Source organism: Colossoma macropomum, unplaced genomic scaffold, assembly GCF_904425465.1.
Source record: "Colossoma macropomum unplaced genomic scaffold, Colossoma_macropomum, whole genome shotgun sequence".
NCBI lineage: Eukaryota > Metazoa > Chordata > Actinopteri > Characiformes > Serrasalmidae > Colossoma > Colossoma macropomum.
In genome coordinates this window covers 3,080,861-3,100,498 of record NW_023494784.1, presented here as the reverse complement: position 1 = coordinate 3,100,498, position 19,638 = coordinate 3,080,861, and the positions used below count along the sequence as shown (strand labels likewise).

General features: G+C 41.3%; 1 protein-coding gene across 1 annotated transcript in view; it reads left to right on the top strand.

The window, feature by feature from the left end:
- The first annotated feature begins 607 nt into the window (after positions 1-607).
- The window catches only part of LOC118811564 (E3 ubiquitin-protein ligase SH3RF3-like), a 243,823-nt gene continuing 224,792 nt past the window's right edge, over positions 608-19,638 (top strand). Inside the window, exon 1 of the mRNA XM_036575861.1 lies at positions 608-964. Within this exon, the coding sequence (XP_036431754.1) occupies positions 608-964 (357 nt within the window). The remainder of the gene's footprint in view (positions 965-19,638) is intronic.

The following is a 19,638-nucleotide window of genomic DNA, read 5'->3' as shown; positions in this document are numbered from 1 at the left end:
TAAAACTACATTTCAATTTCACTTTATTAGTATTAAATAAATAAATAAATAAATAAAAAATAGAGAGAAAACACAAAAAATAAACGCATTTCTAAAAATAAATAAATACATCTCATACATTTTGAATGTTATTTCTTAGTTAGACATTAAAATAAAGTAAATAAATGTATTTGTGAAAATAACGTGATGGTTACTGAACGCTGTCGCCTCTTCTGTGAGAGCAGCGCTGCAGAGTCTGTGACATCACTGAGTTTCTCTTCTGCTCTACTGTTATTTTCTACTGGCGATCACACAGCTGTGTTTATGTGTGTGTGTCGGGGGGGAGAGAGAGACAGAGAGAGAGAGAGAGAGAGAGAGAGAGAGAGAGAGAGAGAGAGAGAGAGAGAGAGAGAGAGAGCTCCCGCGCTGCACTCACTCTGAGCTCCGCCGACTCTCTCTCTCTCTCTCTCTCTCTCTCTCTCTCTCTCTGTGTGTGTGTGTGAGAGAGGAGGATCGCGCCGTTCAGCCAGCATGTCTCGCGCCGCGCTCGCGGACCCGCTTCTTCGCGCTCTCGTCGACGGTCGAGCCCGCTGAAAGACTGACCGCGTTGCCGCGCGCGCCGTTAGAGATGGACGAGTCTTCCCTGCTGGACCTGCTGGAGTGCTCCGTCTGTCTGGAGCGCCTGGACACCACCGCCAAAGTGCTGCCGTGCCAGCACACCTTCTGCCGCCGCTGCCTGGAGAACATCGTCAGCTCGAGGCACGAGCTGCGCTGCCCGGAGTGCCGCATCCTCGTGGACTGCGGCGTGGACGACCTGCCCGCCAACATCCTGCTCGTGCGCCTGCTGGACGGCATCCGCCAGCGGCCGCAGCGGGGCGGAGGCAGGCCGGGGATGGGGCTCGGAGGGGCGGCCGGGATGGCGGCGTCTCCCCCGGGCACAGCGCTGAGGGACTCGACCAGCGCCACGCGGAGCTCCCCGGTCAAGGTGGGTCCGAGAAAGCAAACAAACGAACACAGTAGAGAAGAAAAGAAGGACCTGAGCGAGCGAGCAGGTCACTTCATTGGGTTCATTGTAGGGAGACACACCTGAGCCAGCACGTGTTAATTGGTTAATGAGGTGAGTCAGGTGCGCTGGGTGAGGGAAAGCGCACAAATGATCACTGCTTTAGTAGGTGTGATGACATGACCGAATGTCCAGTTGGCAGTTTGAGAGCTACTTTCTTAGTTATAGGATGGGAACTTGTGTCAGGTGTTGGCTGTATGGACAAGACCAGCTGTCAGTCTCATTGATTAGCCATGCCAGACAGGAACTCAGGTGAATTGGCAGCACTGAGCTGTGTGGAAAGGACCAAATGTCCAAATGAGAGTCTGAGAGCTGCTTTCTTAGCTATGCAGTGTGAGGTGAACTTAAGGAAGGAGAACTTGCCATGTTTAACTGCAAACCTACCTGTATATAAACGACCCTCTATCGATCTCAGAGTTAATATCTTAGCTACACGATGTGAGATCTGAGGTAAACTTGAGGAACGACAGTGAGTGCCGTGTGTTACAGCTGTATGGAAATGATCCAGTGTGCAAAGGAAAGTCTGAGAGCTGCTTTCCTAGCTGTGAGATGTGTGTCCTGAGGTAAACTTGAGGAATGGCAACTTGTATCATATATAACTGCACATATAACATGGCCAAATATCAGTCTCAGAGCTGATATCTTAGCTATACCTTATTACACTTTAAGTTATAACTAGTGTTCTTTGTTATAGCTGTATAGAAATTGTTCAGTGTGCAAATGGCAGTCTGAGATAGTCTTAGCTGTGCGATGTGAGGCCTGAGGTAAACTTGAGGAATGGCAACTCGTGTCATGTGTAACTGCACACATACCTGTATAGAAACGGCCAAATATCTGTCTCAGAGCTATTGTCTTTGATACACAGCGTGAATTCTGATGTAAACTTGAGCAACGGCAACTTATTTCATGTATAGCTGTACACATGGCTGTGTGGAGATGACCAAATATCAGTATCAGAGATAATATCTTAGCTACACGATGTGAGATCTGAGGTAAACTTGAGTTATGATGTCTAGCGTCATGTGTTCCAGCTGTATGGACGTGACCAGAGGTCAGTGTTCTCGTTTGTAGAGCTATACCATCCGATCCGTGAGTTAAACTTGAGGATCGGCAACATATTTCATGTATAACTGCACACATGGCTGTATGGAAATGACCAAATATCAGCCTCAGAGTTAATATCTTCGCTACATGATGTGAGATCTGAGGTAAACTTGAGGAATGACAACTAGTGCCGTGTGTTCCAGCTGTATGGAAATGATCCAGTGTGCAAACGACAGCATGAGAGCTACTTTCCTAGCTGTTAGATGTGAGGCCTGAGGTAAATTTGAGAAGTGGCAACTTGTATCATGTGTAACTGCACAAACTCCTGTATAAACGACCAAATATCAGTCTCAGAGCTAATATCTTAGCTATACCCTGTTAGACCTTGAGTTATAACTAGTGTCATGTGTTATAACTGTATGGAAATTGTCCAGTGTGCAAATTAAAGTGTGAGAGGTCATTTCTTAGCTGTATGATTTGAGGAACAACAACTTGTCAGGTGTTGTCTGTGTGGAAAAGACCAGCTGTCAGTCTAATAGCTAATTTATTAGCCATAGCAGACAAGAACCGAATTTGAAGAATGGCAGCACTGAGCTGTGTGGAAAGGACCAAATGTCCAAATGACGGTCTGAGTCTGAGAGCTGCTTTCTTAGCTATGCAATGTGAGGTAAACATGAGGAATGAGAACTTGTCATGTGTAACCGCACACATGCCTGTAAATAAACGGCCAAATATCAGTCTCAGAGCTAATATCTCAGCTACACGATGTGAGATCTGAGGTAAACTTGAGAAGCAGCAGCTGATTTCAGGTGTAACCGCACACATGCCTGTATAAAAATGATCAAATATCAGCCTCAGGCATAATTTCTGAATTATTCCCGGTTATACCTAAGGTAACTTTGCGTTATGATCGCTAGTGTTATGTGTTGTAGCTGTATGGAAGTTGTCTGAGAGCTGCTTTCTTAGCTGTGCAGTGTGAGTCCTGAGGTACACTTGAGGAATGGCAGCTTGTGTCATGCATAACTGTCCGCATAGCCATATGGAAATGATCAAATATCAGTCTTAGAGCTAATAAAACTCGAGGAGTGGCAACTTGTGTCATGTGTAACTGCACACATACCTGTGTGGAAATGACCAAATGTCAGGGTTCTCCACTGAAGAGCTCAATTCTTAGCTATACTCTGTTAGACCTGAGGTAAATCTGAAGAATGGCAACTTGTTTCATGTATAACTGCACATATCGCTATATGGAAAGGAGCAAATGTCAGAGTTTCCCACTGACGGGATCGTTTTTTAGCCATCAGTGGAGAACACTGATGTTAATCCCCAAAATATCAGTCTCAGAGCTAATTTCTTAGCTGTATCATTTCTTAACTAGACAATGTGAGATCTTTGGTAAACTTGAGTAAACTTGTAACTTGAGGAATGGCAACGTATTTCATGTATAACTGCACACACGCCTGTATAGAAACAACCAAATATCAGTCTCAGAGATAATATCTTAGCTACATGATGTGAGATCTGAGGTAAACTTGAAGTATGATGACTAGCGTCATGTGTTACAGCTGAATAGATGTGACAAAAAGTCCGCGTTTTCGTTTGTAGAGCTATACCATCCGAGTCCTGAGGTAAGCTTGAGGAACGGCAACATATTTCATGTATAACTGTCCACATAGCCGTATGGAAATGGTCAAATATCAGTCTCAGAGCTAATTTCTTAACTAGACAATGTGAGATCTGAGGTAAACTTGAGTTATGATGACTAGTGTCATGTGTTACAGCTGTATAGACGTGACCAAAAGTCAGTGTTTTTCGTTTGTAGAGCTATACCATCCGAGTCCTGAGGTAAACTTGAGGCATGGGAACATATTTAATGTACAACTGCACACACGCCTGTATAGAAACAACCAAATATCAGTCTCAGAGCTAATATCTTAGCTACATGATGTGAGATCTGAGGTAAACCTGAAGTATGATGACTAGCGTCATGTGTTACAGCTGAATAGATGGTGTTTTCATTTGTAGAGCTATGAGTCCTAAGGTAAACTTGAGGAACGGCAACATATTTCATGTACCACTGCACATGTAGCTGAATGGAAATGATAAAATACTAGCCTTAGAGCTAATTTCGTAGCTATACCCTGTTACATCTTGAGTTATAGCTAGTTTCGTGTGTTATAGCTATATGAAAATTGCCCAGTGTGCAAATGAAAGTGTGAGAAGTCATTTCTTAGCAATGCGACATGAGACCTGAGGTAAACTCGAGGAGTGGCAACTTGTGTCATGTGTAACTGCACACATACCTGTATGGAAATGACCAAATGTCAGGGTTCTCCACTGAAGAGCTCAATTCTTAGCTGTACTCTGTTAGATCTGAGGTAAATCTGAAGAATGGCAACCTATTTCATGTATAACTGCACATATAGCTATATGGAAAGGAGCAAATGTCAGAGTTTCCCACTGACGGGATCGTTTTTTAGCCATCTCAGAGCTAATTTCTTAGCTGTATCATGTGAATCCTGAGGTAAACTTGAGGGATGGCAACTTATGTCATGTATAACTGCAAATGTACCCATATAGAAATGACCAAATGTCAGGGTTCTCCACTGAAGAGGTCATTTCTTAGCTATACGATGTCAGACCTGAGGTAAACTCGAGGAATGGCAACTTGTGTCATGTGTAACTGCAAATATACCTGTATGGAAAAGGCCAAATGTCGGGGTTCTCTATTGAATTCTTAGCCATCAGTAGAGAACAATGACATTAATGTCCGAAATATCAGTCTCAGAGCGAATTTCTTGGATATATCAGTGAGACCTGAGGTAAATATAAGGAATGGCAACTTGTGTCCTGTTTTACAGCTGTATGGAAGTGACCAAATGTCAGTGTTCTCTCTTGAAGATGTAATTTCATAGCTATACCCTGTGAGACTGGAGGTAAATCTAAAGAATTGCAATTTATTTCATGTATAACTGCACATGTGGCTACATGTAAAGGACCGGATGTCAGAGCTGTCCATTGAGGAGATAATTTTTTAGCCATTAATGCCCAAAATATCAGTCTCAGAGCTACTTTCTTAGCTGTATCATGTGAGACCTGAGGTAAACTTGAGAGATAGCAACTTGTTTATGGTCACGTTACCTGTGTACTGGCATCAGAATCTTCCACAGAACCGATATATGTTGTTCTAAACTAGGCCTAGACGTTTCCGAATAGCCACTTATGTCAACACAGTATCATTTACTTCATAACATCTTATGTTATATGTCGTCTTGCGATTACTAGCATTCAGGTATTGCTTTATAAACATGTTGTTCAGTGCTTTTGCGTGTGTTATAAAGGCCCTATGTAAGTAGCCTTCAGATAAATTGTAACTGAGATAACTGGTGCTCCTGCACAGTGTCAGCCCCCAAGTATTTTGCAGTTCTCTTTTGTTGCCACTAATGAGGTGATGGCACATTGACACAGTTTATAGATGTGCCCTGAGAGTGTGTGAGTCAATGTGAAGAACACCAACAGAGCACCAGGCTACACATGAGCATTATTGATGCTCACCGATGTTGTTTCGCCTGAAACCTGGCCTTCCTGGCTAGAGATTTGGAAGATTCCAAAACCACAGTAGGCTCAAATTTGATATGGCTCTCACAGTGTGAAATTTGTATTGTCCAGTCAGCATTTTCCAACCAGCATAGGTTTGGAGTTTAAAATATCAGTGATGTTTTGCGTTTGGTGTGTAGTTACAGTAAAGTGCAAAAGTCAGAGACCAACCCTCATTTATTTCGTTTACAGTAAATACGGCAAGTTATTTATTTTTCAGCATCAAGAAATGCAGCAGAAAACATTTGTTTAAAAGAAAAACACACTGAAGCCTCAACAACTAAATCTAATATTATTTTTTCAGTATTTACTGTTCACTCTTTGCGTTTATCACAGCTTCAGTTCGATTTAGGAGACTCACCTTCAGTCTTTCAAAGAAATCTGCAGGGAAATTTTTCCACATCTCCAAAGTTCAGTTTTAGAAGTTAGTTGATCATTATCTGAAGTAATCCAAACACATTCAGTGATGTTGAGGTCTGGACTCTGGGGCGGTCAGTCCATCATTCTGAGAACACCAGCAGCTTCTATTTACATCATTTTGTCTGTTTATTTTTCTCAGTAACATCTTTGACAGCTGCACATCCTTTCAGACTTGTAGTGTTAAGTTGGATTTTTTCAGATCAGCCAGAGCGGAACCTGATTTACTCATTTCTCTCAAAGATGAAAGCTTTAAGTATTGTTTATGGTGATGGGGACAGTTTTGGTGGTCTACCAGGTCTTGAGGGTCCCATTTGTTTTGTAACTTTAAATACTTTTTTGAACTCCGGAATTGGAAATCCTTAAAGCTTTCATCTTTGAGAGAATAAAAAATCAAGCTCTATTTTTGCTTCAGATCTGAAAAAGTCTAACTTAATGCTACAGGTCTGAAAGGATGTATAGCTGTTCTGATGATCTGATGGGGACAGTTTTGGTGGTCTACCAGGTCTTGGGAGTCCCATTTTCTCTACAACTTTAAATACTTTTTTGAAACTCCAGTGTTGGAAATTCTTCCCTATTATTTTATATCTCCTCAGAAGCCCTCCTGAAGTTGAATAATTTGTACATGCTGGACTTTCAACAGGACATTAAATAAATAAAGGGTGGTCTCTGGCTTTTGCACAGTGTGGAATATGATTGTTTTGGTCAGGTCTTTGCTATAATGAGGCAAGTGTTCTGCGCGCCCTCATGGTGCTCATAACAAGCGTAAACAGTACTTACAGCTAAGTTTTTGTGTTTTCATGTTACATTTCAGTCTATTGTGTATACTGTGATAAATACTGTTATTGCAATGGAGAATATAGCCTATTGCAGTATCGCTCTCAGGGCGTGATGTACACCCATAGACTCCCACCTGGAAGGCGCACAGGCTGAGCGTAGCAGTTCAGAGACGTGCTATGTGTGCAGAAAGTCGTAGACTACACTGGTCATGTCATAACCCTCGACATGTAGCGGCTTCATAGTTTGTCGGGCACGTTCAGCACATTTTTAGTACACATCTGAGCAGAAATTTAAATTGGCCAGACCTCGTTGCATGGTTGAGCGATCAGCAGGAATGGCCTCATGAGCGAGCTGGGAAACAGAAAGAGCGAGATCAGCTGCCGTTTCAGAAAGTGAAGGGTGTGCAAGAGCGCCTACCAACCCTTGTGCTGAACGTCCGCAGATTTTGGACAGAGCCTGGATAGCCGGTTTCTTTTTTTTGCTACTTTGAAGGCAGTAAGTGGTCATTTAATGCTGGGATGAAATACCCACATAATCTGTTCAGTGAAAGGGATCTGTTTAGGTCTGTTTGTAAAAGAGCAGCCACCACCATTCTGTACGTTTATGCATTATGCCATTGACGTGTGATGTTTCTGATGAAAGCTGACCTTCTGAGGTCTGTGGGTTTTTTCAAATGGCCAAATTGACCCAAGTTGCCATGGCGGATGGATGCTTTCTACAGCTTTTGTCGGGGTAAGATGTGGGCGATTGAGAAAAGCTGAAACTGAAACTGTCCAGTAATTGTTTACTCAGCATTTAGAGTGCCTGTTGCCTGCGGACTACGCCATACTGGGGCCCCAGCTCCCACCTGCCTCCACTAACCCCCACAAGTTCTCCATGACCACAGGGCCTCTGATTAAAGTGTGAACTAACAGGTCAGGACATGTGGGGTGGTTTACAGAGCTCTGATGCAGTGCAGCAGAAGTGTTGGGGGGATTCTTCCTATTGCCTACAGTATGTACTTACTACATAGAGCTGGGGACGTGCATTGTGACTAGTTTTGATAGTTCGGTATCTGTGAAAGTTAATCAAGGTTAATGCAGGGAAGGAAAAATGACTAAAAGGGAAAAATAACAGACTTTAATCCGTCAGTCGGCCCTTCTGAAGACAAGAGGGACATGATAGAGAAGTGGTTTTCAAACTTTGTCTCACTGTGTGGGAACGAATGGGTCACAAGGAAGCTGCCTAATATTTTTTATTTTCCACAAGACTGTTTTAGATCAGAACTGTGCTGTTTCGGTTTCACACCGCTGCTCCTGTTTACACAAAGGATGCTATGCTTTTCTGCATCGAGTGTTGTGCAAACGAGGGATGTGCGATCGCAGCACTTACAGCTTTGAGGCTTTTTTCTGCTTTTTTTCCTCAAGCAACCTGCCACTGGAATTTCAAAAAATACTCCTATTTGTGACCAGCATCACAGTTATGCCCAGCTTTGCTGCTGTATCGTGTCACATCTGGAATAAAGCAAGCCCAGTTTGTGCTGCTGATGATGTTTCACATTGAATGACACAGCATGCAGTAAGACCCACCGATAAACTGAGTAATTCTAATGCAAAGAAATAGGACTGTTTATTTTTATTTTTTGGGGGGGATTTTTCTTCCAATTTTCTCGCCAATTTAGCTGTATCCAGTTCCACCCACTAGTTAGGACTCCCCCAATCACACAGTGCCACCAGCGCTAAGAGGGCTGTTTATTTTTGATATTGAAGTATCAAGTAAATATTCAAAAAGTTGAAATATCATAGTTGTAATGCAATCAAACGGTGCTGAAAACTTGCCATCATCATTTTTCTCTTTGTTATCTCACTAAACGTGTAACAGTGTAGGCCTGTGCATGTTCCAACATGGTATGCTACTGTACTTGTTTTACTCAATATAACCAACAGCATTTAGAGTAAAAAAGTGGACTGAAAGCTTAGAACTCTTTGACACTACCTCTACATGTAGGTCCTGACTTAAAGGGTTTGGGAACCCCTGTGACCCCCTGTGTGAGTACAAACAAAAACGTATCTGTATAATTGGTGCAGGTCCGTGGAAAACCAGCTAAAGGAGCAGCTAATCCAGCGGGACCTCCACCGCAGAGAGCAAACGCTGAGGCTGCAGAGCAGAGCAGGCCTGACATGCAGAATCCAGGCAGCAGCTTTGATAACTGTTTGTGATATTCAAAAGCAAGTCACTCCTTTTCGGGTGGAACAGTTGTCCTGTTTGTTCCAGACATGACATGCAAAGTCGGTTTGCTGTCGTCACTAACTTGAACTTGGCTTATCAGATTACTTTATCAACACAAGCGACAGTTACTGGTCTCGTGTGGCCAGATGTGATCTCGTAACGAGAATATGCGTCTGGGGACAACTTTTGGTGCTGGACTGCAGCGCTAACAAGGGTCCGCCCCTCTAAAATCCGCCCTGAAAGACCTCTGGTTCATGAAAGTACGGTTGATAACACAATCAAAACACGCTAGCTAACATCATTTGTTAACCTCTTTTAGTCCTTGGAACCACTGGTGGTTCCAAAACGCACTCTGTCATATTCTTTACTTCATAACTTTCATATTTCATAAGCTACATTCTAAAGGTGGGGGTCGTATGAGAGCTGTAACTGTCTTCTTTCCAGTCAAATAGATGGGTGATGTAATTTTAAACCCTTAAAATAAAAGAAGCTGAACTCAGTAATTTTTTACTGAAAGTCGACCCATTTTTCCACAAATCTGAGCTACAAACTGGATCTCAGATGGTGTCCCTTCGGTGATATACACTGTAAAAAAATTATTTCTGTAAAAAAAATACAAAGAGCACCTAATATTTTTGGCTTTCAGCAGTAAATTGTAAGCATATGACATGTTTATATTCATAAAACACATTTTCTGTTAATTTGAGGGGAGCTTTTACAAAAAAAAACCAACACTTTACATTTGATTCATGCAGTTACTGAATAATTAGGATTTGGGAATGTAAATTGAGATGGAAAAACCGAAAATATACCCTGGAGAATAACTAACAGAACTGTTTTTCCTTTGCAAGAGGTAATGTTTAATTATTACTGCGTTTCATTTGTTCTTTGCACTTGTACATCCTTTTTTTTGGTTGTTTGGGGGCTTAACTTACATTACATCCATGGGCTAACATCAGGCTTGTTGTATGTTGGACAATGTTGAGGAGCGCACTATCAACGGCAGCTTTGAGCTCTGCATTCACAAGTGTTGGACTGCTTTGTTCCCACCCTAATAAGTCTACATTTCTGCCCCCAAATCACACCTGGCGCTACACATTTACAAGTTAATTCACACGAAAGGCCAATATATATTGTTAGACAGCAGGCTAATAAATAACTCGTCAGGTAACGTACCTGAAAGGTCTCAACATCTCCTATAAAATTGCCTGAAAGCGTAGACGTTCTCATATTAGCATGAAAGCTGGTGTTTATTGGATTGCTTCCCCTTGACTTTTGCAGAAAGTAGTATTTGTGAACATCTTCCCCCACATCAGTTGGCGGCCCAGTCAGGCGTGCAGCTGTCAAGAGCTATGTTGGCCGGGTCTGACAGCGCAAGCTGAGGGAGTATCATTGTGTGATTGCTTTAATGCTTTAGCCACTGCGGCTGCCCGCTGACAGCCCACCCATTCGGACCAAAGCCAAGGTAGTTGAAAGACTGGCATAGTGTACTGTGAGAGGAGTTTTATTGAACTGTAATTCAGCCCTTTAGGGAAGATCTGAGAGTACGGGTCAATGATAAAAATGGTTTCAAATCAGATACGTAAACACGTTTAGTTGCAGTTTGGTCCTGTGTCAGTTCTTAGCCTCTAACATTTAAGTGAATGGTTCACTGAGGAATCCAATTTACACAATTTTCCACTTATCCAAGTTGGAAGACGTGCTTGGTGTCCAAATTTTGCTTCCTTAGTTGTGGAGCTACGAGGCTAATGGCGCTCAAACGGCTTTCCAGGTCTTCATTAAGGTTGCGCAGACTTGTTGATGTGGTTTTGGACACAGTATGACTTACTGTTAACCTGACAAATTAGAAATGTGATCTAGAATCCATATGTCTGCATGAAATCTGACCCAACAATGTCTAAAGTGGCTGCTGTGCAAGTTTAGTTCATAGTAAATCATACTGTGTCATAAACCACCTTGACAAACATGCGCCACCTTATTGCAGACCTGAATGCTGTTTGAGTGGGTTGAGCGAATCTTTGGGTCATTCTACAGAAATGTCCGCTTCTTCATCTGTCCATAGGAGTCACTGGTGTTACCAGTCGTCATTGGTGTTACACATAATAAAGGAAACACCAGAGACATTTTTAGTGAAAAATGCATTTTACAAAATAACTGCTACAGACATCAAACTACAGTCATCAATCATGGAATATCCTCTAAAATATGTTATTTAATCCCATTTGTATTCTATTTTTTCACAGTTACCTCAGAATAAAGTCGGTCACACCAGTGACTTCAGCTAAAAGCTTCATATGAAATCATGAGCTAAATGAGAAAATCTCTGATAACTGAAAGACACAGTGGACTCACCATGAGCTTTTCTTCATAGATCCTCAGAAAACAGGTAAAAGGGAGTCAAGTGATGTCATCAGTGTGACTTTTATTTCAAAATAAGGGTTTTTTTTGTTATGCGGTAACACCAGTGACACGACTCCTGGGGACCACAACTTTCATTATATATTTTATAATATTTATTTGGCATCTGTTTTCTTTATGTCACTTAAATCATATATTTCATAGTCATGTACAGATTATTGTAGTTAAAAAACATGTTTTTTTACTTCAAAATATGGCCTCAGCCTTCACACATGACTGTGAGGACGAGCTCTTCTGTGATTGATTTAAAAACCAATATTGCTAAATTGAGGCTCAAGAAGGTGCAATCGTTAAATAACTTATTGTTTTATTTTCAAATATAAATAAATTGTAACCCTAACATGTTTTTTCAAGTGTAATATATCTGTAAACGCTAGGGACACAAAATTGGACGTTTCTGTAGAATGACCCCTTTACGAGAACACTTGCGTGATCAGCTACATCTGTGGTAAGTTAAAAATTGTCTAAGCTGATTTTTGCCAAACATTCCTTTGATATGGAGATTACTCTCAGCCACATTATGGGAATGTTCTGGTGGAACATTTGTGCCCATCGTCCTCATTTCCCTCTCCACTCTCTCTAGGGTGATTATGAGCTTGGAGCCACAGCCAGCAGTTGTCTGCCGATGTCTTTGTGATCGCTTACCAAGGCTTTCTTTCTCTAACACACACAGGCAGAGGAGAAGTTGTGTAGATCAGAGAAGAACCTCTGTCTCCATTCACAGCTGACTCGATCCAATTTGGCTTTGCCTCTCTGCACTGTGCCTCCTCACGTCCTTATGCTAGCATGCTTTAAACGACTGCCCTACTTTCCTGCGTGGAGTGGAGCGTTCCTCTGCGTTTTGTTCTCAGAGAACCCTGGACCGCTGTGAAGGATGAGACTGACAGGTACAAGAGCAGTAGGAGAAGGATGTGATCAGAGGAGGGTCTGATGTGGAATCAAGTGAGAGGAAGGTGTTTGATCCCCTTTTTACAACCAGGAACTACAGCAAGGAGACCGTCGCAGCACAGGAGAGTACAACTGTAAAACAACAGGGCTAGGGGTAATAACCTGTGACAGACATTAATATCCTTTAGCACCAGAGGAGTGAGGGATGAAACCTCACCTCTACATCCTTCGCCCTTGAGGTATAATTCCACCATTTGGTAGAGTTATGGTCCAGCTATCAATGTAGCTTGTACTTCGTAGACCATCAGAGTTTCCTCTTTGGCCTTGAAGGGCAAAGCGATTGCAGGGCTAACCAATCCTTTTCCTGGAGATCTACAGTCCTGCAGAGTTTTGTTCCAACCCTGATCTAACAGATCCATGCAATGAATGCCTTCAGGGGGGACTGAATATTAGGGTGGTAGATCTCCAGGTCCTGGATTCGGTGTGTCACCCAAGACACGTTTGGTGTTGGATGTTAGTTTTTTTGAGTTTTGTGCTGGAGCTACGAGACTAATGTAGCAATTAATGTAATGCAAGTCAGTGGTAATGCAAGTCAACTAATCTGCTAATTAACAAGCCCTTCCTGAGTTGAATTCGGTGTGTTTTGGCAGGAAAACGCAAAAATGTGCAGTGTAGAGGATCCTCCAGGACCAGGGTTGGGAACCACTGATACAAGTATAACACCCCACCAATTATTACGCGAACCGCATGTCTAAATCATCCCACATTTGCGGCAGACCGCATCAGGTTAAGTAATCCCAAATATGCTTGCCTATATGGTTTCTGAACATACTTCTGCATAAAAATGGACGAAAAATTCAAGATGTCTGCAACTACTGTTTTAGCAGTGCAGAGTCTGAGATGACATGTCAAAATTGTGTGCGACGATTTAGGCATGCAGTTTTCATGATGCTAATTGGTGGGATATGAGTTTCCATTAGCAACGCTATAAAGAACTTATGTAATTTGTGCTATAATGTCAAGCTGGTTTGTGTTTTATAGTTTTTTACAGTGTCCCGTGTTGAATTCTTGGAAAATAGTTACAGTACAGGCAGATTATACTGTATCAAACACCTTACCATATTGCTTTTGGGATAATATTGTAACAGAATTGTACAAATACATGAAAACATGCATTATTATCAGCTGGAGTGTAAAACTATGCACCAAAAGTACTTTTCTGAAGCAGGAAATGACCATTTTCTTCAATTTAGTTTGTATTTTGAGTTTTCCATTATTTAAAAGTTAAAAGATCTAGCTGATCTTCATAACTGTGATCCAATATACAAGAGGTTTATGCTTGGTGAAGTAAGTTAACATAAGCCTAACACTAGCTAAGTATATAGAAGCATGTTAGCTTACTTAGCATAACCTGCACCAACATAAAATAAAGCATGTGATAATCACTAATGATACAAACTTTTTGTCATATGTCATTATAGCAGACTTTAATGTAGATACTTTCACTTCACCACTCCGCTGCTACGACAGTGCTAATATGCTAATTAACCAGCTGTGGGATTCAGTCTCTACGGGATTTGCAGTGTCAGGTTAGCCTAAGCTAATGGTGGTGTACATTCACTTTGCCACATTGAGTTAAAGGCCATACAGCTCTTAAACACTGACGTTTGGAGCTTGTAACACTGCATGTAACATGTTTTACATTGCATATAGCAGTTTTTAACTTCAACTTGAAGCCTAAATGTAAGTGTCGTTAGAGAAGCCGGTTAGCCTGTTAGCTTTAGATAGCTGTTTGTGTGTTTTTGACTATTGCCCTTGACTTTTTGATTTTTGAGTATTTAAGATGTTTTAAAGCTGTTTTAACTCTAGATTTCATCATATTTGAAAAAAAGATATCAGAAAAAATGCTAATATATGTAGTCCTGTAGTTTTGTATTGCATTTAAAATACAGTAAATATATCATTACTGTAAAATCATGACAGTATGAGTGCTGTATATATTAATTACAGCTCTGCTGCCAGTAAGTTAATTTAGAGAATAATTTTCTTAGCCTCACAGCTTCAGCGCTAAAACTAAAGACGAAAACTTCACACATCAGACATACGTCTTTGGTGAACTAGGATAAGATAAAGATAAGATAATCCTTTATTAGTCCCACAGCAGGGAAATTCTCAGTGTTACAGCAACAAAGGGACAGCAAGGCACTGAAGATAAGAAAAGAAGTAACAAGAAGAGAATTAACAAGCAAGTAATTAACCTTATTAATTACTTAACAAGGTTTTTACAGTTCGCTACTTTACAGACAATATATATAATAATAAAAAGTAAAAATTAAGATAAAAAATATAAACTCTATCCTTCACAAAAATTAACAATATAAAGGATTTAAATAAATAAAAACTAAAATATTTACACTGTAAGCATATTTTAGTATTGCGCATGAGGTACTAATTTATATTACACACGGGATGGTGAGGAGTTAACAATATAAACATAAATAGAAAAGCAAAAAATCTTTACATTATGGGGATATTTTAAAAATACTGCACATGGAGTATTGATTATATGGTATTGATTATATGGACTAGTGCTCAGCAGAAGTTTCCGTGGGTTTAGAAATGTCTGAGGTGCAGCTTAAGTAAACTGAGAAGGGTCTGCTGCCTTTTTTGTGTTTCTGGCTGCCGTTTATTTTAGCTCGGGCTGTAGACTGCCATTAAAATTTCATACCTGCTTTCACTGCCGCTAAGAGCGCGGGGCGGAGAGGGCTGTCAGATGCCACTGACACAGACATCGACTCCCTGTCACTAGAGAGCCGGCCTGCCCAACTGTGCCCCGAACAGCGCTGATACACAGTTAGAGAAAAAGGAATTATAAACTTGTGTTTATGATTTGATTTTGCATAGTCTGTCTAGGAATGTTGGAACAATGCAACAACAACAGAACCTTCCTCCATCGCCGTGAGGACAACAGTAGCCAAATTCCTGCCATTCCGTTTAAATTCCTGCAATGCAACCATCAAGTTCACATGAATGAGATGGTCCGGATGGGTGGTGTAAAAGTGGAACGCTTGCTGTGCACCTGTTCTTTTGTGAGCTAGTGTTGTCTCCCGGCCATTGGTATGCCTACTTCACTGCGGCACTCACTTGTTTTTTTCGTCCAGACGTAAGCGGCGCCCTTCCTGGACCAAAACTGCTGATGCTCCACTTGAAGAAACGGGCAATTAAAATTAGTGCAGGGAACAGGGGAGCAGTGGCACAGTTGTTGGATGGTTTTGGGAAAAGACCATGAACAGAGACGAACAAGCTACACTTCAAGAAGGAAAAACAGTGCTTTACTGTAAACCCAGAGCCAAAAATATTGTGTAGCAAGACCATGGATAGAAATAAACACTTGGTGCTCGTAACTGATTTTCTAATATTTAACCTATTTAAACATTTTTTCCACTTTTTCAAAATTTGGCATAATTCAGTGGTTGAGATGTAAACAAAGTCATTCGGAGTGGTTTGGTTTAAAATGGTTGATTGTAGAGACTCAGATGTCTTTACAGTGGTGTTGATAGGAACCAGGGATCGCCATGACTACAACACAAATATAGACATTTTATTTACTTTATTTATTTGGGGGCAGTTGTGGGCTGGAGGTTAGGGAACCAGCCTTGTGACTGGAAGGTCGCTGGTTCAATCCCCTGAGCCAACGTACGTGACTGAAGTGCTCTTGAGCAAGGCACCTAACCCCCAACTGCTCCCCGGGCGCCGTGGATAGGGATGCCCATTGCTCCGGGCAAGTGTGCTCACTGCCCCCTAGTGTGTGTGTTCACTAGTGTGTATGTGGTGTTTCACTGCACGGACGGGTTAAAATGCAGAGGTGAAATTTCCCCGTTGTGGGACTAATAAGGGTCACTTAATCTACTCTCCAAAACCACCAGTGAACCTACACGTGTCTTCTGTAATGTTGATGATGGTAAAGTAGTGGTAAATCTGAAAAAGGGACTGCTTCGCCATAAACCAGGGGTGTCAAACTCAACTACTGAAAGGGCCATATTAAAAAATCTCAGCAAATCTGTGGGCCAGTGGGGTTTTTATTTCATTTTAACTTATTTTATTTCATTTTCATTTAATTTTGCCATGACCCGAATGGGCCATTGATTATTTAAAATATGCCAAAACCGCAACAGCAAAAATAATTCTAAATAAAAATCAGTTGTTTTAGGTAGTTTTTTTAAACTGCCTATTTGCTTGAACTGGACACCAGGCATCTTTTCTTTCTGTGTAACTGCTGGCCCACAGATTGTTGTTGGGGAAAGGATGTCAGAACGCACACTATGTTGCAGTGCATGCTGGGTACTGTAGTGCATCTTAGGATGAAACGGGCTAATAATAAAATAGAATAGAAAATTAGGATAATTTTGCGGGCCTAACTTGGCCCACGGGCCTTGTGTTTGACACATGGGCCATAAACTCTTCAGATGTTTGGTAGATACAACCAAGCGAGTTCTCCCATTGGTTAGGACTTCAGGAGCTGAACTAAAGGCCTTACATGTCAGATGAACTATCAACAGTGACAAAGGAACCAACCAATCACATTTTGTGAAAAAACATCAGTCTAGGTCTTCTGGAAGTTCTAGATACATCACTGACTGTGAATATGAGCCGTAGTCTAAATAGGTTTCAGTCAGTTGTTAGGAATGGAAAACAGTGGCGGCAGCTCTACTCCAGGACTGTTTACTGGAAGAGTCACTGTAACACTGATACATACAAGCTCACATATATATTAATGTCTATTACAAGCTTCAAATAAAGCATATACAGTTTTACAAGCTACAAATGTCAGTGTTTAATCTAGAACAGAGGTCACTAATAGGCGGACCACAGTCCGAGTCCGAAATATTACTGAATTGTACTTTATTTGACTTGACATTCAGTTGTCGACTGCATAAGATGTTAATATACCTACCAGGCTACTTCAGTTTACAGTATATGGCATTGAGTCATGATGAAAGTTAAGACATTATGATATTCTGGACCTTTGCTTGAGGATATTTTCTCTAACTGGACCTTATTGAATTTTAATTAAATACCCCTGATCTAGAATGTCCAGCAGCATTAGCTTAGCTTTAACATACAATCAGAAATCCGATAGGGGCGCTAAAAATTACCATTATCTTAAAAGTGTGTTTTATTTTTCTTTGTTTTTTGACATTTATGGCCTGAACAGAAGGCCAAGCTTATTAGTCACAGCTCAGAAAGATATGATTAATATGTGCTGGATTAGTGATGAAGCATTTATTTAGACGTATCTCTAAAACTGAAGCATTACGAATACATTACATTTGATCTTAGAAATGCAGAGGACATTTATGCTCTCGTGTTCAGTGGAGGTACCGCTCTGACAAACGTACTGAGGGACGACGATCAGAGTGATGAACCACAATAGTGCTCAGCAAAGGAGCTGCTGTTCGGTTTAATCAGGATGGATTAGCATTTTAACAGTTATTAAGTGACACTGCGACTTTGCAGTGAAGTTCAATGAGATTATCTTGTTTTTATGCTGCTGTAATTCAATCGTGTGCCTTGTATAGAGCAGCTTGGCGGGAAATGAACACCGCACATCGTGCTGGATGTTCTGCTTCACCGTAGTGGACACTAGCACACTCAGAGTTAGTCAACATCTTATAGCAGAACTTCAGAGGGTGCTGTGGGCGCACAAACTCATGACCAGCTATTCAGACAAGCCTCTAGAATGTAGGAACATTATGTGTAAAATAGTATATTTTTTGAGACACAAACTGATGATAACAAGAAATGAGTGTATGTTATTTAACTTTACACACTGAGACTGGAGTGTGGTTGAGCAGTGACCAAGTATTAGTGACCAAAATTTATAAAGGGTCTGGGGATGTGCAGGAAATGAGCAGATAGCTGAGCCTATTGCATAAGTGAGTTAGCTAGCTAGCTATGCTGTAGGAAAATGAGAGTGACAGCAGATTTGTTGTGGGCCTGTTGCAAAGGCAAGTTAGCTAGCTAGCTTTTGCTTGGAAAAATGCGACAACAGGACAGCAGATAGCTGAGCCTACCCAGACAGCAAGCATATATCGGTCCGCTGGTTTGAAAAGGTTGACTGTTTGCCACTGCTGGCCTCCCCTTAGACCGCCCAGATTATTGTCCTGCATACAAGCTCTAACTGGTTTTTAAACTGATTTTAAATGCGCAGAGACTTTTATTTTAGAAAACAAACTTGCACAAATTGTTCAAACAAGCAAGAGAAAAATAAATAATGACTAGGCCTGATATAAAATGATTCTATAGAAAATGTTGTTGCTGACACTGAGCTACATTAAAATGATTTACTAAACTAATTTACAAAGTATAACTAAAGAAAGAAAGAAAGGAAAAATCAGTAAATTGGGCTGTGAGTGGAAAATGAGCGATGATAAGTGGACTTTTGTCTAATGCTCCGCTTAACTGCCAGTGGACCGCCCGGAAACACTGAGCAAAACGGCAGTGGACCACCAGCTTTGCCATTAGTGGGCCGACAGTGGACCACTGTCCTCTTGCTATCAGGGTATTGCATAAGTGAATTAGCTAGATAGCTCTGCTTTGGGAAAAATGAGAGAAGGAGACAGCAAACAGCTCAGAGCCTTACATTATAGCAAGCTAGCTAGCGAGCTATACTGTAGGAAAATGACAGCAGAGAGTTATGGGTTGCAATGGCAAGTTAGCTAGCTAGCTTTGCTTTGGAAAAATGTGACAACAAGACAGCAGATAGCTGAGCCTATTGCATAGGAGAATTAGCTAGCTACCTCTGCTTTGGGAAAAATGAGCGAAAACACAGTAAATAGCTCAGAGCCTATCACAATAGCAAGTTAGCTAGGTAGCCATGTGGTAGGAAAAATGAAAGAGGCAACAGATAGCTATGAGCCCATTGCAATGGAAGGTTAGCCAGCTAGCTCTGCACTGGGAAAAATGAGAAAACGAGACAGCAGATAGCTCCCCTGATAGCAAGAGGATGGTGGACCACTGTCGGGCCACTGATGGCAAAGCTGGCAGTCCACTGGCGTTTTTGCTTAGCATTTTCCAGGCGGCCCACCAGTATTTACACAGAGTCATAGACAAAATTCCACTTATCATCACTCATTTTCCATTTACAGTCCAGTTTACTTTTTTAGTCCTTTAGTCATACTTTGTAAATTAGTTTAGTAAATCATTTTAATGTAGCTCAGTGTCATCAACAACTATTTTCTATA